At 45.8% G+C, this 26776-nt stretch overlaps 1 protein-coding gene across 1 annotated transcript; it reads left to right on the plus strand.

The window, feature by feature from the left end:
- The first annotated feature begins 5649 nt into the window (after positions 1-5649).
- LOC139047737 (zinc finger protein 850-like) lies at positions 5650-26776 on the plus strand. Its single transcript, XM_070521753.1, has 2 exons — positions 5650-5834; positions 22851-26776. The coding sequence occupies exon 2, from the start codon at positions 23148-23150 to the stop codon at positions 25659-25661; it is 2514 nt and encodes an 837-aa protein (XP_070377854.1). The 5' UTR covers positions 5650-5834; positions 22851-23147; the 3' UTR covers positions 25662-26776.

The following is a 26776-nucleotide window of genomic DNA, read 5'->3' on the forward strand; positions in this document are numbered from 1 at the left end:
TATAACTGAGCTTATCAGCCTTCTTAGTGTATTTTATGTGCTCTGCAGGGGAAAGACATATCCGAGTGATCTGGTGTTCTGTGCTGGGTCATAAGACTCCATTCCATGTTATGCCTGCAAAAAGTTGCCTAATACACTCCACCTAAGCTTCTACAGCAGTTACTTCCTTTCCCTCATCACCCATTAGGTCAACTTAATGGTCACGAGTTTCCTGCCCTATGCACAATATTTGCTCTTCAATCCATACTAATGCCTTCCATTCTATCAACACTGCGCCTATTATTTCTCGCTTCGCCGCCTGTTGCTTGGTTGCTTTCTCAGATTTAATTCTTTGTCATCCTGCAAGTTTTGCAGAATGCACAGATTATAGTATTTGCTTTTATTTAAAGGATATCCATAAGTTCCAGTGGCGTAGCCAGAAATTTCATTTAGGGGTGGGCTCACGTTGGAGCTTGGCCTCCTCACAGAATTTGCCGAGGGATCAAATTCATGAATAATAACTGCATTGCAATTGCCAAAGATGCTGCTAACAAATTCTTGAACGCTATGCACTGTCAAGACAATTAAAATATGTATTTTTTCATAAAAGACTATATTCTAATGTCCTAAAAATTGTGCCAAAAATAACTGATATCAATGCTTCCATGTTTGTCTATTTATTAAGAAAGAAAATGTCACACGAACTTTAGAACTAAATCAGTGCAAAACCAGCAGTGCATGCCGCTGATGTGATAAATGTTATGGCCGTGAAATGAACAACTTAAGGACAAATATGTTAATGAGACTGTCATTCGAAAGCCTTGTTTACGTTTTTGTACATATGCGAAGGCCAGGGAAAAATCTCACTGACGCTGTCCATTCCAATGTACCGCTCAGGAGCAGCTGTCACCAGTTGCATATTGTAATTGCACCGAAATCGTAGTCTCAACAGAATTCACATATAAAAGGCAGCAGTTCTGCATAATATCCATCAGAAATTCGAAGTACAATCGAATACACAAATGCCAAGATAAAGATTGGTAAAAAGCAAAAAAAAGTGTCTCTTGAAACAAAGTTCACTGCATGGATCCACAAAACCTCGCAACAAGATATTTGAATATAGTTATAAGTAAGCAATAAATCTACGTATCTAGGCAAAAGTCACTTTATACAGGGTGTTTCAGCTAAGTTTAGCCAGAGTTTAAAAATATGCCGATACACTCCAAGACCACGCGACCAAGTGCATGTTGCTCACTTTTGTACATAGTGTGTTGTGCTATATTTTGTATTGTGCTTAATTAGATCTTTATTCAAGATTAATAAACCAACTTCTGAAGTAACGAAGTTAGGACAAAAATTCGATTTAGAAAAATGCAGGGCGATTTGCAAAGCGTCGGAATAAACAGGTTGTCTTTCTATATATATATTAGGTATTAGTGTATTTCAGCTTACTGATGATGCCCGTGAACTACAAAACTAGTGACATGACCGCTTGCGCGTCGTGATTGCATTGCTCCCCAACATTCATCGCACGAACAGCCACAGGCGCGCTGCCACTTAAAAGGTGACGGGGCAACCATGTATGCATCGGCTGTGCAGTTTACGCCAGTGATGTGCTCCCCTCGCAAAAGTTCGTTATAGCAATAAGCAGACGCAGTGGCTATCACTTGTGCTGTCGGAAGGAACAGGTCCGTCATTTCGAGATAGCTGTAAGCAAATTGAACACCCCTAAATAAATAAAACTCAGTTATCAGTAGGCTGAAAATAATGGAATAAGAGTATCACTAATGACCAGACGCAGTCTTTCACTGAATTTACGTTTATTTTTCATGCGCTTTCACAGCAAGCGCTCTAAGAGGTCACCTTCCGCAGCGATACAACACTGGGACCTTCTGAGAATGCTTGCTGTCGCTGCCTTGAGCACCGTCGGTGAAATGCTGTGGCAGACTTCAATTATCTTCTCCTGTAAGGCTTCTGGAGTCGTCATTTCCATCGTGTATACGTGATCCTTAATATAGCCCCAGAAGAAAAAGTCGAGAGAGTTGAGGTTGGATGACATTGCTGGCCACAGCACAGGCCCGTTTCTCCCTATCCATTGCCCTGGGAATCAAGGCTTGCTCGTGCTTAACTGGCCCCGTGGTGCTGACACCACATTGCGTCAAACTGGGCTAGTGGCATGTTGCAGCAGAAGTCTTCAACCTACCCTTTGAGGAACTCGCATACCTCTTGCCAGTCAGTGTGTTGTTAAAAACATTGGGCCAATGTCTGTGCTGTCGTATATTCCGAACCAAATGTTAAAAGACCACTAATATTGGTGGCAGACCGCTGATATTGGTGGGATATTCCCTGCCAGTGGGGATTTTGCTCACTTCTATAGTGTGCGTTGTGGATATTTACTTGGCAATTTCAGGAAAAGTTCATCTCGTCAGTCCGGATACCTTGGTCAGAAAGTCAGAATCCTGCTCCTCCTGAATCAAAGTCCAATTCGCAAAGTTGAGTCTCTTTTGAAGATCCCTTGACTCGGCATTGATGCAACTGCAGATGATAAGGGTGCAGTCCAGCTGTTTTCAAAATCATCCAGGCAGTTGAGTTGGACACACCGAGCTGCGCGTGTTAGCATGTGGATTACCTGCCATGAAAGACAAAACGTTGGAGCGAACCTCATTATTTATGACTCAAGCTCTCTGCCTCTTTCTTGTGAAGCTGCTGGTTTGCTTCAGCGACTCGTAGGTGTTGAAGATTGTCATCGGGCTCAGTCGCGTACCCGGGTGCCAGCTTCAAAATATTCTTGCAGCCTGCTGTCTCTGTCTGCTTGCAGCTACTCGGGCAAGGATCATGTTTGCTTTTTCCTGGTTGGAAAAAGGCATCACGAAATTGCTTGTGCTTTAGTGGCCGATGCACGATAGTCTGTTTATCGCTGTCTGGAATTACCACCTACCACTACAACCACGTCCATCAGTCACTTTACACAGCACTGGAGATAACTGTTGCTAGCTTAAATCAAACAGCCAATGCTTGCATCGCTGCTCTGTCGCTTTTTAAGTGGCAGCTAGTACACCTATGGCTGTTTGTGCACGGAAAGCTTGGGGGCAGTGCAATCATGACACGCAAGCGGGCATGTCGCAGTGCGTTTCTTGTATTTCGCAGGAATACGCAGTGAGCTGAAAAACACTAATACTTATAGATAGAAAGACAGAAACTGTTTATTCGGGCGCTTTGCAAAGCGCTTTGAAACTTCCTAATTGGAATTTTTTTCCTAGCATCGTTGCTTCAGAAGTTAGTTAATCAATCTTGACTAATTATATAATTAAACAAAATACAAAAATAGCTACACAATGCATACAAAAATGAGCAACATGCATTTGGTCACGTCGTCTTGGAGTGCATTGGCATATTTTTAAACTCTGGCTAAACTTAGCTAAAACACCCTGTATAAAGCGTCAAACAAGGCAAATAAACATGTTGCGCAATCACAGATTCACAGATCACAGCATCCTAAGGCCCGCACCCCCCTTCCTCCACTTCCCCGATGCATCGCGCGCGACGGAAGGCGGCGCGCTTCCTTCCCGCTTTTCTCCGTTGCGCACACAAGACTGACCCACCATCGTCGGCTCCCGCTCCACCCCCACCCCACCACCTGCTAAGCCTTCACTCGCACATACAGCATGCGGCGCGCGCTGGCGATGTTATCGCCCTTAGACTTCATACGGAACATGACGGACACGACAGGAATGCGCCTTGAGTGCCCACCTAACTGCTATCGCAATAATATAGTAAGAGTATCCGGCAAGTGAAGAGTCCCATGGCCCATTACTTTTCGCAAAAGTAGTAACAAAATCGAACTTTCAGCATGCGGCAATTCGCTGCGCGGCAACAATGTCTTTTTGTGTGTGTGTGGAGGGGGGGCAATGAAATGAAGAAACACAAAGGAAAGCATATCTTGGCCACAATCGAATGCCTACGTGCACGGGCACCTAATGTAGCTACCTAAGGAATATCCAAGAAAACGTGAGACGCTTGGTCCACAGAGAACCGTATGCATGCTGCTCGTTATCCTACACTGGCGAGATAAGACTTTCCGTAGACGTAATTGCGATAATTGTGCTCGGATGGGGATCTTTGCATTATATGTATATGTACCCGCCGTGGTTGCTCAGTGGCTATGGTGTTGGGCTGCTGAGCACGAGGTCGCGGGATCGAATCCCGGCCATGGCGGCCGCATTTCGATGGGGGCGAAATGCGAAAACACCCGTGTACTTAGATTAGGTGCACGTTAAAGAACCCCAGGTAGTCGAAATTTCCGGAGTCCTCCACTACGGCGTGCCTCATAATCAGAAAGTGGTTTTGGCACGTAAAACCCCATAATTTAATTTTTTATATGTATATGTGACTCCAGGTGCTTGGGCGTCGCCACGAAATCCAGCCCGAGTTCGCAATCTTCGCGCCGAAATGTTTTTTCGGGCGCGAAAAATACATTCTAGAGAAAATCCAGAATGATTTCCGGCGCCGTGGGTTGTTTTGGTTGGCAGTGCATCACAGCACAAAAAAAATTCGGGGGGGGGGGGGTAGGCTGAAGCTCCATAAGCCCTCCTCCCCCCCCCCCCCGGGCTACGCACCTGATAAGTTCCTATTCATACCCGCCGTGGTTACTCAGTGGCTATGGTTTTAGGCTGCTGAGCACAAGTTCGCGGGATCGAATCGCGGCCACGGCGGCCGCATTTCGGCCGCACGCGCGCACAAACATATGAACACATCTGACTCGATCGCTGACCGCGGATACTCTGTCAAAACGCTGGCGTGAGGAAACCCGGCAGCAGGAGCGAGCGAAGTGACATTGTCTAGTGCTTAAACGAAAAGTGAGCAAACAGCGCACACAAATCTACGAGCCGCCGACGCACCTGCCCCCAACGCGGATTGCTCTCGAGATACGGCCGGGCGATCGCGCGCAGCCGCCACATGTCACATGCATGAGTTAAGTTTTGCACAACGTGTTTAAATTTCGCGCGCTTGGCACGTCGGTCGATTGCAGCGCTTACTGGTGACCTCATCATGGCCTCATCGCAGAACCGTCCCCAGTTCTCACATTACCCGCCGTGGTTGCTCAGTGGCTATGGTGTTAGGCTGCTGAGCACGAGGTCGCGGGATCGAATCCCGGCCACGGCGGCCGCATTTCGATGGGGGCGAAATGCGAAAACACCCGTGTACTTAGATTTAGGTGCACATTAAAGAACCCCAGGTGGTCAAAATTTCCCGGAGTCCCCCACTACGGCGTGCCTCATAATCAGAAAGTGGCTTTGGCACGTAAAACCCCATATATTATTAGTTCTCACATTGTTTTTCCATGCAGACGACACACTGCCCCATTCCATACACAGTAGCCCTGCTAAAGTCATACAGCAAATCATAGAGTTTCCTACGGTGCAGATTTCCTAAAACATGACGTAAAGTGATCAAATGGGTAGAGGCGGCTTAAAATTCAACCGAGTGATGTGCTTCAGTCGGCAGCAACGCACTTTTTAAAACCTTGTAATAACCATTTTAAAGGGTATATGCATTTGCAGGTTTAATGGCTTAATACGGAGAAAGCGATTGTAGGAGCCGTAAAGACACCATAGCGTCGTGTTTTGGATGCTGCCTATTACATTACACGTTTAGGCGGAAGATTGTATGGCTACACCATGGAGGAAGAAAATGGGCTTCCCGACCCAGACGGAACAATCTATCAACATCGGCACCAATCGCACCGCGTTTTTCGCGTGTTTTCCGCGCGTGTTTTTCGGTGCCCGATTTGGTGAGCTGTTGGTTGCTTCGAAGCAAAGACCAATCCTGCCTACCTCGTGCGCAAAATGACAAGCGTGAGTATCCGTAGAGCCGGTAGTCCTAAACGCTTTGACTAAGTGCAGCACCCTGTCATCTGAGAGGAAGGCCAGTTAGCATCGTGCAAGCGATCTCGATCGGCGAGATAAAGGATGTAGCCGCTCGTTTCGGGATACCACACAGAGGTCGCTCTACATGATTGAAGTTAATTTCTTTATTTAATATCCTTTTGACTCAAGGTTAGCATAAGGCCTTCTAATGGGGCAGCCCAAATATAATTTTTAGAAAAGCTGGACAAAGTAAGAAGCATGAAGCAGGAAGAAGCTAAGGCCTTGTTTCTCTAGAGAGTGGTGGCCCATTACATGTGCATGTTCTGTACACTGATTTCAGGTAGACTTTTAGGCAAGCTTTTTACAGCTTGAGTAGCATCCATGACGCCATTTGTGCTATCAGTTCTGCAGACTTGCTGTTCTTAAGTTAGGCAGTTCTTTATTTCAATCAGATATTCTGTCATTCTTGAAGGGGAGAGTGTACAAAATATGATCGTGGCCGTTGCGAGAACAAATCCTCAAGTAAATCAACTTTAGTACTATTAGAGAGTCCTTGTTCGATGCTGTTCCTGTTCTTAGTTTTCTTGAAGCTGATGCTTGTGATTGCGCAGAAAGAAGCAAAACTCTTCAATATCCTCTGCCTCTGAAAAGGCGTGTAGTTTGAGTGTGCTGAGTCGATAAAAGCTCAATTAAAAAAATGCTGGACAGGTCTGTGTGTTACTGAGTTTTTTGAAAGCTTCATTCAACAGATCTTTAGGTTCTGATCATGTCCTCAACGTACCTCTGCGATCTGCCCAGTCTTCCATAGCAGTCTTGATGCTTAATCTTGATAAACAAGCACAAGCTCCATCGTTTAGATTGTTCGAAGCTTGAGCTTGAACACCTTCATGGTGTGCAGAATGGTGGCTCAGCAGGTGCTCTCTCTGCCATCTTTTCCGAAGTTGCTCAAGGAACTGTGCCATGACACCATCTTTTCGTCGCTGTGGATTTTAGAACTGAAATGTCAATCTCTTCTTTGTGATAGAGAAAGGCTTGTGAGTCGTTTACCAGTAGAGAAATAGGCTTCTGTAAGTACTTCCATTTTCTCTGGTGACGAGGACATTTAATTGAGAGGCCTGCATTTCATTACTGCCTTTACCTTACAGAACACCGTCCCGAATTCCTGAGGCATCAGCTTCACCTTGCTGAGAAGCCTCTGCAGGTTGGAACTGCAGTTCTTAACATGCTCTGCCAAAAACCTGCCTACTATGCTGCCTTTTCTGCTATGAACATCCATTCAAACCTCCTTTGAGAGCAGTGGTGTTGGAATTTACTGTTGGAAAACGCACTTGTCTGATGAGAGCTGCATTGAATTTCTTACACTGCTGGCCAACAAAATGCTGCCGTTGGAATGGTGATCCTCTGATGCAATGCTGCATGACTGTAGCATTGGTTCCAAAAAGGTTACATCTGTTTTATGTGCAAATGCCTTGAGGGAGATAATCATGAATGTTGCCAACCTGGCTCCTAGCAGTGTGCCAATAAAGTTTCAATCTCAGTGGCAGGATCCTCTTTATATTTGATGCTCTTGATTTGGCCATTAGACAAGCTTTGAACATGCGCTCGTGTTCAAAATATCTGAAAAAAATGCGCAGGCTCCATAAGCTTTCTTGTTGGCGTTAAAAAACATGTGAAGTTGAACAGTTTGATTTCCTGACTTAGCATTCACCCGACAAGGGAGAGTCTCAGCATGAATGTGATATGCAGCCTTAAGCACCATTTTCCCCATTTTCTACTGATGTTTCGTTGCCGCAGCTCTTGAAACAGTAATGTTGCTTAAATACTTAAAGGTGCAGTCATTCAGTATTCTTGATACCGTCTGCATAACAGACTTGCAGGTTTGCATTCTGTCTACAGAAACGCAAGTGCCGATCTTGAGGCAACTAAAAACTTATGTCGCAGGGCCCCATTTGATTCCGAGCTGGAATGGCAGTTTCCTCGGCTTCCTTTTGGTCTACATTCAGCAAGACATGTCCTCATATACATTTTAATGGTTGAGCCATATTCCACGGTGAAATCCGTATTAAGCTTTATTTTCTTGCCCACAGAGATGCCAGCTGCTTTAAAGCTTCTCTTTGATTGCTGTATAGCGACACACAATTTTTCCATGAGAAGGCTACCTCATAGCTACCACTGGCAAATCTAACTTTGCTTTGAAACAGTTCAAGGAGTGATCAAAGCATTGCGTTTTTCTAAACTGCCCTCTTCTGTCAAAATTCCCCGAACTTTTGCAGAATCTTGTCCGTTGACTCAACGGAGGCACGTACACATAGTACGCTAGCCTGTGTGGCCATGTTTACCACATATCTGAGGAATAGTGGGCTCGAAACATGCAACCAAGGAAAAAGCCAAGTGAGACAGGGTCTGTTACCGGAGCAAAGATTTATTTATCCTTTTATGAACTTCCTCAAGTGAAAATCCAAGTAATATCGGCTTGTCAATAATATAGTGCCATTTGTCCTCGCTTTTTCTTCATTACGCCTACCAATGCACTACCTCATTGCAATGAAGGGAATTTCAGCAGCTGGGACAAAGTACTCCAGACTGTCGAAATTATTATGCAGATGGAGTTCTGTGATGCACTGCAGCCTTGAAAGTGATCCTGTCTGCAGATAGTCAGGTGTGGAATGACCACACCAACCTCTTTCTTTACAAGTGCCTTGCAGAAGTCATCACATATGAAGTTATACTTGCTGCCATTATCCATAGTGCCACGGGTGTAAGCAGAATTTGCATCTTCCACAATCTTAAGGCAAAACGTTTGCAGCAAAACTGCTGCTTCAAAGCTTGTGTAGAAGCGTGCATGAAGACTACTAGTGGTGGCTGTACTTTAAATACTTGGAACTTCAGCGTGCTTGGGTTTCCATGTTGGGTGACACAAGATGCATGTCTTTCTTTACATTTTCCATGCTGTATGTCTCTACAGCATTTGTGGGCAGGGGCAATGAAGGCAACCATTTTCAGAGGGAAATTTCTTCGATTTGTCTCCTCTGCTGATGCTAGAAGTGCAAGCTGCAGTATGATTGTTTGATGAAGCACAGACGATATACGCGTTGCTATTTACTCTCAAAGAGATTTACAAAGCTATTGCTGTTAGTGGCTGTAATGTCAGAATCACTTTCGCTCCAGGGTGGGAGTATCTCTTTCCTGTACTTTCACAGAGTCGGCTTCACTCGCAACTTTCGAATTCCGCGCAAAGGTACATCATAAACATTGAATGTCATGCTGTCCAAATGATACTGCCACATTCACATTCCTCATTGGAAGGTGCTTTGCCACTGGCCCTTTGTATGTGGGATCCAGTGACAATGACAGTCAGCAGAGCAGTGAACAGGACGTTTGTCATCATTGCGCTGTATGTTTTGGAGCTAACATTAATCTTTCAGTGCTCAGAAGCTGCACTGGACTAAGTCGTACAACTTCCTGAGGCCTAGACATCACTGGAGCAGATAACAGTACATAGTGTTCGTAAGCAACCTAGGTGCTCTTTAATTGTGAGACTCTTGTAACCGATGCGATTGGTGAGGACGTCAGTGGCGGCACATAGCACAGTTCAGTCGCCTGGAGGATGTCACTGCTGCTACTGCTGCGCTGCTCGATAGACTGTGTAGGTAATAAAATATGTCGTCTTTTGTGAGACCTTTGTTGTGAACTGATGCATTAAGGTGCTCCCAGCATCAAGGCCATTGACAAATTTTGCCGCTGAATGTTTGTCACTGGAATTTTAGTAGCTTGATGATCTGTTGGTGCAAGGCTCATAATGTGGTAGAGCACTGAGTGATACAATTGTTTTTCCTGTTTCTGATAGAAGCTGATTCTGTTACAATAACGCCTCTAGCTTCTACCTCTCCGAGAGTTCCTCAAGAGGCGCATTGGTATTTCATGACCATCTTAAGTTCTGCAGCGAACTCCTTGTCAGTAATGAATTTCTCAAAATATTTTGCTTTTCCAGGTCCACATTGTTCCCTTCCAGTTGTATCATTGATGTTATATCCTCAGGATCAGCATTTTCCAACACACCTTTAGCTTTGTTCATGTGGCATGGCGTGTTCAATTACTGTCGCAACTTTTTTTTAAAAGTAGATTCATATTCAGTCTCACCTGCAGCTATGACTTTGTTCACCTTCACATTCGAATGGCTGAATTGGTTTTCACTGTCATTGCTGCTATTCAGGGTGCGAGCATGACTGAACTAACACTGGCCTCTAGCTTTTGTTAGAGCCGTTTGCACTTTGAACTGTTTCCCGAAATCAGGCTATTTATCAGCTGTTTTAAGTGGTGGTAATTGGAAGTGAAGATAATTTAGTTTTTCAGCTGTTTTCAGAACGCGGAATAGGCATGCACGAGTATCTATTCGCTTTCAGGGAAGTATACAAGAGAGCAGAAGGTCGCGGCATCGAATCCTGGCCACGGCGGCCGCATTTCGATGGAGGCAATATGTGAAAACACCCCTGTATATAGATTTAGGTGCACATTAAAGAACCCGAGGTTTTTGAAATTTCCGGAGTCCTCCACTACAGCGTGCCTCATAATCAGAAAGTGGTTTTGGCTCGTAAAACCCCATAATTTAATAATAATTAAGTATATGAGGCTGGGCTTTAGGGACTGACAAAGCAAATAGTTCTGAGTTTGAATTTATACCACGAGGGTTTGAAGCATTGTGCTGGCATAAGAGAGAGAAGTATTTTAATGATTGGAAAATGTAGAGAGGTCGGCGGGATAATGGAGAATCTGGCCTGCTACTCTACGTAAGGGAAGGGGAAGAAAAAGGGTCTCAATGGGGGATGATAATGGGAGGAACGAAGTGAAGGACACATTACACAACTGGTATCACAAGCGTGAGTCCAGGCCCGTGTCACCTAGGAAACGTGAAAGTGCACGCATTGTCTCTGTCGTCTGCCAACTCTGTGGCCATGCGCCTAGCAAGAGGTCCTCCGACAGTGGTCCGTTTTGTAAATGTCTCAATGCATCTTCCATTGTCAGTCTTTCGCGCGCATACTCAGGGCACACCACGAGCACATGTTCTATAGTCTCTTCAGCGCCACAAACTGAATAGTCCGGGGAGTCTGTCTGTCCAATAATGTGCAAATATATGCGCGTGAAGGCGACGCCTAATCGCAGTCTGTGTATCAGGCATGTATGAGGGCATGGAATTTCGCACAGAGTAGGAAATTTCATGTCGGGATCCAGACTTTTAAGGCGGACGTGACGAGCGTCTGGCTGGGCCCAGTATCTTCTCGTTGCACTCCTCATGAATTCCGACAGGAGGCATGTGATGTCCGGTCTGGAGAATGGCACTACAGTTCGCCGGCCGTTGCTGAGGGCGCGTCTTGCTGCAGCATCGGCCATCTCATTACCGTTGAGCCCACAGTGTCCCGGGATCCATTGGAACACTATGCGGTAGTGTTTTTCTTGTGCGCATGAAAGTAGCTCGGTGATCTGCAGTGCCAGAACCTGATATGCGGTGTGGCGCAGGAAGCATCCCAAAATTTGCAGCGTGGGTTTTGAGTCCGTGAAAATGCACCACTCTTGAGGTCTTTCCCCGCAGATGTGCCGAATCGCTTTCCGAATAGCCACAAGCTCTGCAGCGGTTGATGTAGAGTTATGGTATAGTATGAAACCTCGAGTCATCTGTTGGGCTGGTATCACCACAGCTGCTGTCGATGCCTTTGGTGACGCGGAGCCGTCTGTGTAAACATGAACATATGTCTGGTATTCTGACCAGATGTATGCGAGAGCAAGTTGTTGTAGTCCATTGACGGGAACCAATGATTTATTTAGTATGCCGGGGACATGTACGCCTACGGAAGGTTGAACCATCACCCACGGTGGTTTGACGGGGTGATATGGAAGGGCATAGCCTGATGTTATGTGGGGTAGATGGCAGCGGAGTGCACATGTGAAACTGCTGTCCGGCCGCTCATGTAGAACCGACGTCAATGGATGGCAATGGTGTCGTGTCAATAAGCGTAAATACACACGAAGTGGTTCGTGGGACAGGTATATCGATAATGGGCATACGTGGGCTTCCTCAGTGGTGCCTTTGTTGGAGGCACGCCGTGGCAACCCGAGGCATAGTTTGAGTGCCTGCGCTTGGACGCTCTCTAATGTCCGTAAGCAGGAAATGCTCAAGTTTGAGAGTATCGGAAGGCTGTATCGAATGTAGCCTACAAAAAGAGACTGATAAAGTCTTAGTAATAAGCCTTCCGTGGAGCCCCATTTCATGCCTGTTGCGAAGCGAAGAACATGGCAAAACAGACTAAGTTTTTGCTTCAACATATTAACATGCCTCGTCCATGACAAACTGCGGTCGATGATAATGCCCAAGAATCTGTGGTGGGAGACATAAGGAATTATGACACCGTTAATGGAGATCGGGTATCGGCAGAGGGATTTGTGCGTACATGCAACCACAGCACATTTTTCGGCAGCTAAGCGCAAACCCTGACGCCATATGTATCGTGAAGTAGATGACACAGCTCATTGTAATTTCGCACGTAGTTGTGGGCGTGTTGTACCAGAAGCCCAGATGCAGATGTCATCTGCATATGCACTGATGTGGATGTGAGGTGGAAGTTCGCTCACCAGGCCAATCAGTGCCACATTAAATAATGTTCGGCTGAGAACTCCTCCCTGAGGAACTCCAAGGCATACCTGATGACGGTTAGCCTCTCCGTCAGGCATGGACATGTAAACGAAATGGTCGCTGAGGTTGCTCACAATCCACAGGTAGAGCCGCCCGCCAATACCCAAGTCATCTAGGGCATCGAGAATGGCTTCATGAAGGATGTTGTCGTAAGTCCCTTTGATATCTAAGAAAACAGCGTCATTGACCTCATTACGACAGTGGAACATGAAAAACGTCAACGCCGACTCGTCGGTGCTGGCATAATGTTCAATTGCATATTCTATAGCGTAGCTGTTGACACCGCCACATTAGAAATATTTTACGAGACACATACTCAACCGCAGACACGTTCTTTACTTGTTAGTGAGCACCTTCCTTGCAACTCTGCATGATCAGAAAAGCAGATTCCATGGTTGTGATTTCAATAGCTTTGAAATAGTCCAAGGAGCAGTGATGAGTTAAGAGCTCAGGGTTTGGTACTGCATGGTATTCGTTACATGCGCTTGTTTCAAAATATTTTTTTGCTCTCTTGAAGTGCGCTGAACACAGAAATATCTGTTTCTTGTCAAAATGATATCTGTTAATTTATTTACTCATTTGTAAAATACTTTACATGGCCCCTATGTGGGGCATTGAGTAAGGGGTGCATAGAACAAAGCAAGCACATAAAAGGTGGCTATCCCGGGACGATATGAAACGTCGAAAGAAACAACACAAGCCAGGTGCACAGCCTAAATATTACAGAAACACATTAACAAAGTACATCTCTGTGTCAAAACAATAAAAAGCAACTCGATTAGTTTGTAACAAATGTATTACAGTGTAAGGAAAAAGCAAGAAAAAACTGCACAGTAAGAAAGCATGGGTTGACAAGGGTTAAGCGAGCTGACCGAGTGCCTTAATTTTTCACGGTCAGTTTCCGCAACTATGTGTTCGGGGAGGCTGTTCCAGAGACGAAAGGCACATGGAATTGCAGACGAGTTGAATGCTTCAGTTTTACTGTAGATGCGCGTGAACCTAAGATGATCGTGTAATGTGTGTGACCTGTGCGAAGATGCTTCTAGGCGTAGGGAGCTATTGTTTGTGTGGTAGGTGTACTACTTATGGAATAATGACAAAAGGGCTATGTCACGATGATTACTTAGCAGCTGAAGTTAAAGGTGAAGCTTTATTTCAACGCTAGAATGGTAATTATAATTCTGGTAAATGATATGTGCGCCTCTATTTGGATTGATTGCAGCATGTTAATGCTGCAATCCGGAGCAGGCTGGAGCAGCGAACTCAAGCTGAGGGCGAACAAATGTTTAAGGTGCCAGTTTGTAGGTATGTGTAGGTGAGTTTAGAAGGTTGTGGCATTGGTGACCCAGTGATCAAGAAGCACTGGTACAGATGGTGGTAACGTGAGAATTCCAGGAGAGGTTTGTTGAAAGATTTACGCTGATATTTTAATGATAAGGCCCGAGATAACACATTTCTCATACAGCAGGAATGGTTCAAGTTAGAACATTTGAAATCGAAGGACATAACTTCACACTTTTGTAAGTTTAGAGTCATTAGCCAAGTGTTAAACCAATGAGTAATTTGGTTTAGATAATTTTTGAGTATCAGGTGGTCATCAGAGCCGTTAGTAGGACGATAGATAATGCAGTCTACAGTGAATATGCCCATGCATGGTAAGAAGTCATTGGGTACATCATTAATGTTTATTAGAAGGAGTATGGGACCAAGAAGGCTTCCTTGTGGTATACTCGAAGAAACATCCGAAAGCGGTGAGGAGAAGCTGTTAGCAAAAGTAAACTGCTCTCTGTCTGAAAGAAATTAAGAAAGTAATGAATCAAGTTTTAATGATAACTTCTAAAACAGGCGGCTATGGGCTATGCGGTAAAAAGCTCTAGAAGAATCCAGAAAGATGCAGTCAGTCTGAAAGATTTAGTCCATCTTAAAATGTAAGTCTTGTAAATTCATGCAGTTGCATTTTGCACAGCAAACATCTCCTGAAACTATGTTAATTATGAAAAAAGAAGTTAGATTCTAGGTGATGGTAAACATGAGATACAACAATATGTGCCATGATTTTAAAAGCATGTACACGTTGGCAATATTGGTCGGCAGTTTTCAGGCAAGTTTTTGTTAACATCTTTGAAGATTGATATAACTGGCGGTTTCAAATCTTGGGGAATCTGACCATTCATTAAAGATTGATGAAAAATATGGAATAAGAACTTGCTTAGATACAGTATTCTTTAGTAATTTAGAGTTCATATTGTCAATACCTTCTGAAGACGGAAACTTTCCCATCATTAATAGGTGCTGAGCACTACTATTAATAAACAGCCTTATACCGCGATGTACGCAAAGGGTTGACCATTATTTTTAAAGTTGTGTTCTTTTTATCCCAAATGCCTTATTTATGTGCATAAAGCGATGTCAGCTATATTAATTGCCTATTTCAGTTAAAATTACACTATATGGTTTTGTTTGCGTTGAATAATCTACACGAAAGAAAGATTGACGTAGGTTCGACACTGTGGCAGAAGCTTGTCGAGGGATACATCGCTGTCTTGTTCTGCCGCAAGTCCTTCTTTATCAACCATCAGTAGGTCTAAAAATCCTTCTGAATGTGGCAGTACCAAATTAGTCTAACTTCTCTGCTAGTTCTTCCTGCGGTATTCCTACTGACCCTGATGCCCCCTCACTAGCGTCTTCCTCACCGCTTTCGCTAGCTATGGGCTGTGTTTCCTGAGTTTCTACTTCGTGAGGCATATTTTTGGCTTCGTTGCCGTGTTTTACTCTTGCCACAATCTCCCGAGCTTTTGAATGCATGAGAGCTTGGACCGCATAGTTGCCAAAACTCAGGCCCTTCTCCAACAGCATCTCCGAGCGATCTCAAAAGAAGTAGGGATAATGTTTGGACAGATTGTGCGATACTGCAGCCTCAGTCAGCAATAGTCCGAATTGCCCTTCAATCTTCACTCTGACTATGGGTAGGCAAGCACTATTCTCAACTACCTGCCAGATCCACACACATTCCCCGATGAAATCCTCAGGTTTCACATATGCAGGATGGACAATGTCCATTGTTGCCACTGAGTCCCTAAGTACCTTACATTAACGAGAAGAAGGAAGATTAACCGAGGGGCCCGATTTTTATTAGTCACAACATTGATGCCTTCAGGTAGCATGTATGGGTTTATTGACCGGTTAGCCTTCACTCAAAAAGATCACGTTATCGTGATGCCTGCGGTAGAAAGGATGTTCTACATCTGCTACCAAGATTTGTGAGTGGTGGCACTGGCTAACATTCCCAGGGTTCTACTAGGAAACATAAGTGCCCAAGAAAATGGATGGGGAAACGGGGCCGTGGTAGCTCAATTGGTAGAGCATCACACGCTAAATGCTAACGTTGTGGGATCGTTCCCCACCTGCGGCAAGCTGTTTTTTCCTCCACTGTCATTTCCATTAATTTATTGTTTACTTATTTCATTTATTAAAGGCACCCTGAAACGATTTTGATGACCTTCTACAAACGTACTGAGTCGTAAGACTAGGTCCTTCTGATCATTAATTGACGCACCTAAGTGCTCCACGTAAAGTGTGTAATTTATTATAAGGCTTTAAAAATGCACATCGCTGCCGATCGCAGCACACTGCTTGGCAGAATTTTCAGCCGCCCCTACCCATATGATGTAAATCACCCAATTGACATGTGGACGAGCTGTCTGATTGGCTGCCCAGTGCGTGTCATCGATAATTTTTCCACCTTTATAGTGAACAAATGATGTTTGTAATAGTTGGAATGTTAGTTAATTTGTTTTTATAAAAAGAAAGTAACAGAAGGAGAATGCACAACAATTTCTCACTACACTTAAGCACTTCTGGCCCACAGCAAGAATCATCTACTTGTGTTACAACATGCTCCATTTTGACAAGAGCTCTGCAGTCAGAGTTGGTCTCAGTCTTTCCGCGAGCACAATTATTCGGCTTTGTTGCGTTGCGGACTGCAAACGTAGCGACTGGCAATATGTCAAGCTGCGACATCATGTCCCTCTGCAAGGCAGAAGAGCGGATGGCTGCAGCGCATCAGACTGCCACTATCTGATCGGTGCCAGGATTTGCGCGTTTGTGGCCGTCGCTTTATACCGGTAGATTGCTAACGCAATAGCGTTTCGCGAGTCCGGTATTAGGGTAAACGCAAGCACAAGGGGACAAGGCCTGGCCGCTTGACCGTGTCGTCTCACGGGTTGAGCAGAAGACAAATGTGACTGGTCTGCACGGTGCAGCCACCTGGTGGCACAGAGCTCAACCACACATAGTAGCAGTAAGAAAATGTATTTTTCTTTGGCTGCTCGTGTAAATTTTTCGCAGGAGTGTAATATTTAACACATTTTTTGTATATGTTTAAAATGTTACACTTGGTTTCAGCAATATTAGCTCTTTGTTTGGCTGGTTAAGCTCTGCGCCAACAGGTGGCTGGACCGTGGAGACCGATCAGGCAGTTCGCGTACATCTATCCTAAAGTTCCTTCATCAGCTTAAGTTTATGCCTCCACCGTTCCGTTGAAACGCCCAGCTAGGCTGTGGTTACTGGAATACCAGACACGTTCGGCGCTGCGACAGTGGGCTCGCAATGCATGCTGCTTCGATAGCTCTCGCTTGGGGTCAGCTGCTGTTAGATATGGGGCCGTTTCCTGAGGCTACTTCGAGTTCCCCAGACCACATCGAATCGCACCACTGCTAAGTAAGGAATGCAGAAGCACGGATGCCACATTTCTGAGGCACGACAAGTGCAAACAAGTTGGCGGCCCCCACTTCGTGTGCCGCCGGTGGAGCCATTCAATGCTAGACTCTTCCAGAAAGCGAGGGGATAGCCCGGCACTGTTGCAAGTGGGTCCCGAAGCAAGACGGCTGTGATGTACCGGGAAGGCCTGGCAGCGTCGCCCCGGAAGCCTTTGAAGAGGGCGTTTGCAAGCCAGCGAGGCCATATCGCCGGGAGTAGAGGGCCCTCGGACACTTGGGGCCCAAGCATCGTCCCCGTTCTCTCGTTGTGACGACGCATTGCAAGTCAGTAAGGCAAGACCGCAGGGGGACCAAGCGGCGACTCTCTTCGCCGGGTATGACACCATTGCACGGGCGCCTACCATTGGCCGAACATGACGCGCCTTCCAGACATCGAAGGGCTTAAAAGAGAGACCGGGAGCAGCAAGAGATAATTCCTGGAGCATTCCATGATTCACCTCTCTCGAACTTCTTGCGACGGGCCGCAGCGTCCGAGTTGCTGCCGGCCCGTAATGACTCTAACCCCCGTATTCAGAAATGCAACTTAAGTTGAAGCCCATGCTTGACTTGATCCGAGTGACGCCTATCGGGAACGCGCCGAAGGAAACGCAGTGAGCGTCTTTGGGCACGTTAACGCCAGGCGTCATCTATATCAAGTCAGGCATGTGCTTCGACTTAAGTTGCATTTATGCATACGGGGGTAAGACTGTTCATTGACTCAAACTGTAAATAATGTAAAATAAACCTCCCAAGTGTTTCATCCCGAAGTCCTGTTCAACTCGTACACTGCTAAGCAGCTGGCAGAGTTTGCAGAGGGCTCGCCTGCTCGCTCCTAGAGAAGCGGAAGTTGACAACATGACGTGCCATCATGACGCAGAGCTCTGACCTGATCACTCGGCGAATGAGTTGAGGAGAAAATGCATGATAGTGGAGGAGGGTAACGTGTACTAGTCTGTAGCTCTCTTGATGTGAGACGTTTCACGCAAATTGTGGTGCACATGATTAACTTTAGCTGTACCCTACGCTTCTACAAAATTTGTCCTAAGCGTTACAGGGGCCCTTTAAGCACAAGTAATTTCCTCTATGTTGTCCTTGATGTCAGTGTTTGTTGGCTTCTTCTGATAAGTACCTTACGTGGCATTCAATTCAATACTAAGTTGCGAAGGTAGGGTTCTAAGAGCGTCAGGTTGTCGTCGTTGCCATACACAAAAGAGAAAACAATTCTAGGCTTCCGATAGCCAATCACAAGGTCTCCTGGTTCCTGGGAACGGGACCGGACGTCCGGTTTTGTAGCCTCCAATGGCCTTGGTGATTTTTTTGTGTTTCGCTGCAGTTTCATTCTGGCGTGAATTATCGGTTGGCATGTCTTTGGTCCCACCTCCAGCTTTCCTGTTATGAAAGGGGGCCTGTTTTCCTCTTTACTGAATTTAGTGAATGGCCTCACACGCATTTTCTTAGATTCGCGACATGCCGTGAATTCATCTGCTAGGACTGCAGCACGTTCCAAGACCTTTTCGCCCAACCTATCTTGAATCCACAAGTGCATCTCTTCACTCAAGGACCCATAGAACTGCTCCATACAAATTAACTCTACAACCTTGTCATGACAACCAAATGCATCTTCCCCTTTTAGCCATTCAACAAAATTTGCTTTCAGCTTATAAGTGAAATCTTGAAAAGACTCGCCCGGCGTTCTAGCTGTCTCCCGAAAGTGACGACGGTAAGCTTCCGGTGAGAGTCCATATTTGCTTAGCAACAAAGTTTTTACTTTCTGATAATCATCTGCATCGTCTCTTGTGAGCCTTGCAATTATTTTGGCTGCTTCGCCAACAAAAACGGTCAAAATCTGTTGTGGCCAACTCTAGTGCCAACCCGTTTTTCTTGCTGGTTCGTTCAAAAGTAACGAGAAACAATCCCATGTCATCGTTTACCTTGTACGATGGCATGAGATCTCCTATTTTTACTCCTGCATTACCTGAACGTCTTTCATTTATTGAAATGTTATTTGCCGATTGCATAGCCAGGTCCCACTGTACCTCTAGTTCTTTTAGCTTTAGTTCCTGAGCTGTCTGTCTTCTGCAGCTATCTGCTGTCCTCGTTCCTCTCTTTCTGCAGCTCTCTGCTCCTCTCGTTCCTTTCTTTCTGCAGCTTCGCTTTGAGCAGCTCACTGCCTCTCTTCTATAGCATTTTGTTCAGCTTCTTGCCTTTCCTCTGAAGCATTCTGTTCAGCTTTCTCAGCTCACTTCTCTTCATCTTCTCATGCTTCTGAAATTTGTCCTCAAGAGCCCCGCACTTCTCAATCACCTCAACAAGCTGTGGCTTTCTTTGACATTTCCCGACCTCAATTCCCAGCTTTTCATATAGTAATAACGTTTGCTTTTTTCGTTTGTTAAAATCCATGGTCCATCCCGAACGATGACTTTCTTAATCTGCTGTAATATGAGGAAACGTTCAATAGGAGCCTGCATGTACAAAAACTAATTTGCTGTTTAGAAAACACACGAGCTAAAACTTGGCAAATTATCAAAGGAAGTCAAGTGCTCACCGTTCTGCTGAAGCCAGTACCCATCGCTGCCACCCAGCTGATACAATCTCGACCGGGTGGGGTGGGTCTGTACCGCAAGAATCAGGAAACGACGATGAAGCCAGGCATCGAGATGATGAAAAAGGTAGAAAACATTCTATTCATTTCATTGGTACATGGTTATGACTCTTCTCCGAGTCTCGAGCAGTCCTAATTTAACACGGGGGCCAGGACGACCTTAAATAACCCCTCACTGGTCTTCCATGTGCTGCTTGGGTACGTTGTGCACCTGTCTTACCTGTGCTCGTCGCGTACGTTGTTCACCTGTCTCCAATGTGTCACAATGGGAGGCAACTGCCTGTCGTCGACCCCTTCCCCCGGGAGTTCTCGACGAGGACCCTTTCATCAATAATTGGCCACTGCTTGATGATCAGGAGGGCAACATTGCGCTCTTGAAGCGAATTAAGTGATGAGGCGTGAACATCAACTGTGAAAGCTGTGCGTTGCTGGAAGGGCCTCCCTCCGTCGCCAGATGTGGTAGTCGATGGCTTCTTGGAAAACTTAAGTCGATCATAAGAACCTGCTTGCAACACTGTGGGTGCAACCCCTAAATGTGCAAAATCATTGTCCTGTCTCACTGACCCAACTTTTGTGCAATTGCTTAGAGCATGTGATCTGTCAGCACCATAAACAATATCTAGATAGACAACATGCTGTCTGTAGTCCAGCATGGGTTTATGGAAGGCTTTCATTGTCACTTAGGCTTTCACTGTCAGCTTATTGCCTCAATGACGACTTTAGAGTTAATAACGGAACAAATAGAGGCAATACTTTTAGTTTTTACCAGCGCCCTTGATTAAGTGCCTGAACATAAAACTCCATATAAGCTTTGTGAAGTCGGAATAGACATCAAATCTGCATTTTATCAGATCCTATCTCGAAAACCGCATTCAGTTTGTCAAAGTCAGCAGTCATATTTGAGGCATTTCCTTTCATATCAGGTTTACCACAGGGGTCAGTCTTGGGACCTTTCCTGTTCCTAATTGTCATTGACAAAGCAAATATGGTCGTCAACCTCCACCTCCTTGGCGAGGGCTCTTATCGACTTGCCACGGTATTTATGATAATACCTTGGATGCGACTAATGAATTATGGTGACCTAAGAGCGTCAGAACGCTGACAATTACATTTCCAATGTGAAACAGCGTCCACATCATCCTTGGCAGCTTCCAGTTCTTTTGGAATTTTGAACACAAATGATTGCTGTCCAGCCAAGGACATAACTGCATGCCTCTTCATTTGCTGAGTTAGCTGAAGTTCAGCCATGGTTACCTGCAGCGAAAAAAATGCCTGTTTAGCTCTGGTTAACCCTAGTTGAATTGCGAAAGCAAGAACTGCATGGCTTGCACATTCTTCCTCCGTTTCCTCGGCACGTCGTCTATGCAGCGTCTCATTCCGACGCTCTCGAGAACTGAAAGCGGTCTCTTCTGCGGCCTTGCTAGGCAACGGCGGCTCAAGGTCGTTCGTCGGCCACGGCATATGACGTACGTCATACGGCTCCACGAGCCGAAATAGCTCGCTGGCTGGCGTAGTAAAGCTTTCGCTTTAGTAGACTCTTCTTCGGTAACTACCCATGCGAGACTGATCCACCAACACGTGCGTAGCGCACCGCTGTATATCCCAGTGAAGCCGCCACGGAGCGAGCGCAAGGCAAGGAGGTCGTCATATTGACACGCGTACTTGTCTTTATCGGGCGACACGTTTTGCCGCCTAACAAATGTTATCGCACAGCGCGGGACGCGCCTGCATGTATCCGAAGTTTCTGGAAAGTTATCGATGCTTCTATCCGCTGTCTGTTGTCGCCGAACCTTGTGTCATCTGATTTCATCGCTTGACACGAATGGGGTAGAACTTTGTAGAAGGCATGCGGGTCCCAACGATTAATCTGGAACATTCGATGACTGCTGTATAAAAGCCGACGCGCTTGACCCGCTGATCAGATTTTCGACGATCGCCGAGCGTGTTCGCCTCTATCGTTGTGCTATAAGTGTAGCCTGTTTTGTGGGCACAGGTTCGCCCAATAAAAGTTAGTTTTCTCGTTCACAGTATTGGTACTGTGTTATTCAACGTCACAACCACGTGACAATATCAACGGAGAGACCACCTGTTAGGCGCGGCGCCGGCTCGGGGGCCACGGCACACGCGACGAGCGGCTCCCTTCTAGCTGTGGCAGGGAGCAAGCTGACGTCACGCATCGTCATAGCAACGGAGAGAGCTAACGTCACACCACCTGCTAAGCGCAGCGCCGGCTCTGGGGGGCCACGGCATAAACGACGAGTGGTTAGACCTGGCGTAGTGTTGCTTTCGCAATAAAAGTATTTGCAGCTATTATATACCAAGAGAATGGGGGTCACAAAATGTGTGTTCTCACGTACCTGCTGCACCCTGTAAATATGTAGTCATATTTGTGATTTGTATTGTTTGGCTATAATATTGTTTTGCAATGTTTGCATTTTTCGTCCCTTGATTGCATTTTCTCTATATTCATTCTTCCTAGGACTCTAGTGAGTGGCAACATTTATAAATAAATTTAAGAAACGTAGCCATCTGCCACAAGAGACAATAGCGTGAAACCTAGTTCGAGACGAAGTGATGCTGTTCTTAATTGGGTAATCATGCCCATGGTGGTATTACTGACTGTTCAGGCTGTTGCACTTCACTGCAACAGCAGCTTGCACTAATACCATGCTCCTAGTCTTCTCACTATATCTTACAGGTAAAAAATGTTTTAAGCAAAAATTTGTGCAAGTTTCATAAATCAGGCCATTGAGCAATCATAAAAATATATTTTTCAAATCAGAATGGTTGACTAGCTGTGGTCTGACTTAATCAGAAATCACTGCAAAGACATTGAATGAAGAAAAGGCTGATCCTTCCACTAATATCTATGTAATTTCATTTCGTCAGCATTTTGTAATTACATTTTTATTTTTAAGTGAAGCATTACTTGGGTAACCTGTGTTGTTTTCTTCGTGCAGAATTGAGGCATTCCAGCTGTCCAGGAAATGAAGATGCAGTTATATGGAGGATACCATGACCACTGTAACTCCTGTGACTATGAGATAGACAAAGTGTGATGTAAATTGCTCACCAGGATCCATACAGGCCATCATCTGTACGAATTCTATTTGTGCCCTCGGAGCTTCTTGTGAACTTCAAGCTGAAGCAACACCTGCACACTCATACAGACAAAAGGCTGTTTCAGTGCCCTTTGCGCCCTCAGAGGTTCTCAAAAACTTAATGTAAAGCAACACCTGTGCATCCAAAGAGGTGAGATGCCCTTTCATTGCCACTTCTGTCCTAGGAGCTTCATGGTGAAATCTGCACTGAAGAAGCACCTGCACATCCACACAGGCGAGAAGCCATTTCAGTGCCCTTCGTGCCCTCAAAGCTTCTCACAAAAATGTACTCTGAACCAGCATCTGCGCACCCACACGGGAGAGAAGCCATTTCAATGCCCTTCGTGCCCTCAGAGCTTCTCACAAAAATTTACTCTGAACCGACACCTACGAACCCATACAGGCGAGAGGCCATTTCAGTGCCCGTCTTGCCCTCAAAGCTTCTCACAAAAGGATTATCTCAACCAGCACCTGCGCACCCACACAGGCGAGAGGCCATTTCAGTGCTCTGCATGCCCTCAAAGCTTCTCATCGAAAAATACTCTGAACCAGCATCTGCGCACCCACACGGGGGAGAAGCCATTTCAATGCCCTTCGTGCCCTCAGAGCTTCTCACGAAAATTTACTCTGAACCAACACCTGCGAACCCACACAGGCGAGAGGCCATTTCAGTGCCCGTCTTGCCCTCAAAGCTTCTCTCAAAAGGGTCATCTCAACCAGCACCTGCGCACCCACACAGGAGAAAAGCCATTTCAATGCCCTTCATGCCCTCAGAGCTTCTCCCAAAAGAGTACTCTGAACCAGCACCTGCGCGCCCACACAGGAGATAAGCCATTTCAATGCCCTTTATGCCCTCAGAGCTTCTCACTGAAAAGTAATCTGAACAAGCACCTGCGCACCCACACAGGAGAGAAGCCATTTCAATGCCCTTCGTGCCCTCAGAGCTTCTCACAAAAATTTACTCTGGACCGACACCTGCCAATCCACACAGGTGAGAGGCCATATCAGTGTCCTGCATGCCCTCAAAGCTTCTCACAAAAGTATGTTCTGAACAAACACCTGCGCACCCACACAGGAGAGAAGCCATTTCAATGTCCTTCGTGCCCTCAGAGCTTCTCAGAAAAATTTACTCTGAACCGACACCTGCCAATCCACACAGGTGAGAGGCCATATCAGTGCCCTGCATGCCCTCAAAGCTTCTCACAAAAGTATGTTCTGAACCAACACCTGCGAACCCACACAGGCGAGAGGCCATTGCAGTGCCCGTCTTGCCATCAAAGCTTCTCTCAAAAGGGTCATCTCAACCAGCACCTGCACACCCACACAGGAGAAAAGCCATTTCAATGCCCTTCATGCCCTCAGAGCTTCTCACGAAAGAGTGTTCTGAACAAGCACCTGCGCACCCACACAGGAGAGAAGCCATTTCAATGTCCTTCATGCCCTCAGAGCTTTTCACAAAAATTTACTCTGAACCAACACCTGCGCACCCACACAGGCGAGAGGCCATTTCAGTGCCCTGCATGCCCTCAAAGCTACTCACGAAAGAGTGTTCTGAACCAACACCTGCGCTCCCACACGGGCGAGAAGCCATTTCAGTGCCCGTCTTGCCCTCAAAGCTTCTCTCAAAAGGGTCATCTCAACCAGCACCTGCGCACCCACACAGGAGAAAAGCCATTTCAATGCCCTTCATGCCCTCAGAGCTTCTCACTGAAAAATACTCTGAACAAGCACCTGTGCACCCACACAGGAGAAAAGCCATTTCAATGCCCTTCGTGCCCTCAGAGCTTCTCACAAAAATTTACTCTGAACCGACACCTGCCAATCCACACAGGTGAGAGGCCATATCAGTGCCCTGCATGCCCTCGAAGCTTCTCACAAAAGTATGTTCTGAACAAACACCTGCGCACCCACACAGGAAAGAAGCCATTTCAATGTCCTTCGTGCCCTCAGAGCTTCTCAGAAAAATTTACTCTGAACCAACACCTGCGAACCCACACAGGCGAGAGGCCATTTCAGTGCCCGTCTTGCCCTCAAAGCTTCTCTCAAAAGGGTAATCTCAACCAGCACCTGCGCACCCACACAGGAGAAAAGCCATTTCAATGCCCTTCATGCCCTCAGAGCTTCTCACGAAAGAGTGTTCTGAACAAGCACCTGCGCACCCACACAGGAGAGAAGCCATTTCAATGTCCTTCGTGCCCTCAGAGCTTTTCACAAAAATTTACTCTGGACCAACACCTGCGCACCCACACAGGCGAGAGGCCATTTCAGTGCCCTGCATGCCCTCAAAGCTTCTCACGAAAGAGTGTTCTGAACCAACACCTGCGCTCCCACACGGGCGAGAAGCCATTTCAGTGTCCGTCTTGCCCTCAAAGCTTCTCTCAAAAGGGTCATCTCAACCAGCACCTGCGCACCCACACAGGAGAAAAGCCATTTCAATGCCCTTCATGCCCTCAGAGCTTCTCACTGAAAAATACTCTGAACAAGCACCTGCGCACCCACACAGGAGAGAAGCCTTTTCAACGTCCTTCGTACCCTCAGAGCTTCTCACAAAAATTTACTCTGAACCAACACCTGCGCACCCACACAAGCGAGAGGCCATTTCAGTGCCCTTTGTGCCCTCAAAGCTTTTCACAAAAGTCGACATGGAAGGTTCACCAGCACTTCCACTAATGTGAGAGGCTGTTTCAGAACTGTTCATGTTCTGAGAACATTTTGTGGAAGTCTGCAGTAAACGAACAGCCATGCATCCACACAGGCGGGAGGGCATTTCTCTGCACTGCATGCTCTTAGCAATCCTCAAAAGTTCTGAATGAAGGATAACCTGTGCATCCACTCAGCGAGAGGCCGTGTCAGTGCTCTTCATGTCCTTGGAGGTACTTGCGGAAGTTTCCATTGCACTGGTCTTCACTTCCACTAATGTGAGAGGCTGTTTCAGTGCCCTTCATGTCTTGACAACTCGGTGGGGAAGTCTGCACTGAACCGACATCCGCTCGTCCACACAAAGTCCGGAGTGAAGGATGACATGTGCATCCACTCGGCGAGAGGCCATGTTGGTGCTCTTCATATACTCAGGGTAACTCGGAAGTTCACACTGAGCTGACACATGCACAACCCACTTAAGCAAGAGGGTGTTTCAGTGCCACTTATACTGTCAAACCTTCCAACATAAAAGGGGCCGCAATAGACGCCTTGGCACCAGAAGTGTGCCTGACACGTGTTGTGCATCAGTGCTGAGTTGCTTCGCACTTATTGTTCCGGCTTGCTTTTCACGTTTTCCTTTTGTTTTCATTGAAGCTCAGCTGTATGTACGCCTGTAGTTCTATACATGCACGAATCATTGGAAGTCCTTTCATTTTTCATTATTATGATATTAAAGCTGATTTTCTTGCAGACAAGCACTTTACGGCATTGAAGTGTTTAACTGGTCATTACTAAATCAGTTGTGAGTTTGTTTCAGTGCACACATAAAACTAGGATTGGATTTTGTTAATTATTGAAGTTTTAATACCTGCACTAATAGTATGTAATGTTTCAATTTATTTGCATTTTATTGTGCTGAATGCTTCAAGAGAATTTAGTGGCTATTTACTAGTGCCATGTAATGCAGTTAAAACAACCTTTTTTCAGGAATTGAAATTATACAATTATGTGCTTTTTTGATTCCTACTATGTTTCAACTGGTTTCAGTGATACTAGATACACTAGTATGAAATTTTCTTGCTAGTAAAGATCCCTGCAGATATCGAGTACCTTGACAATTCATAATAAAACATTGTTCTCATGGA

Source organism: Dermacentor albipictus, chromosome 7 (genome assembly GCF_038994185.2).
Source record: "Dermacentor albipictus isolate Rhodes 1998 colony chromosome 7, USDA_Dalb.pri_finalv2, whole genome shotgun sequence".
NCBI classification, from domain to species: Eukaryota; Metazoa; Arthropoda; class Arachnida; order Ixodida; family Ixodidae; genus Dermacentor; species Dermacentor albipictus.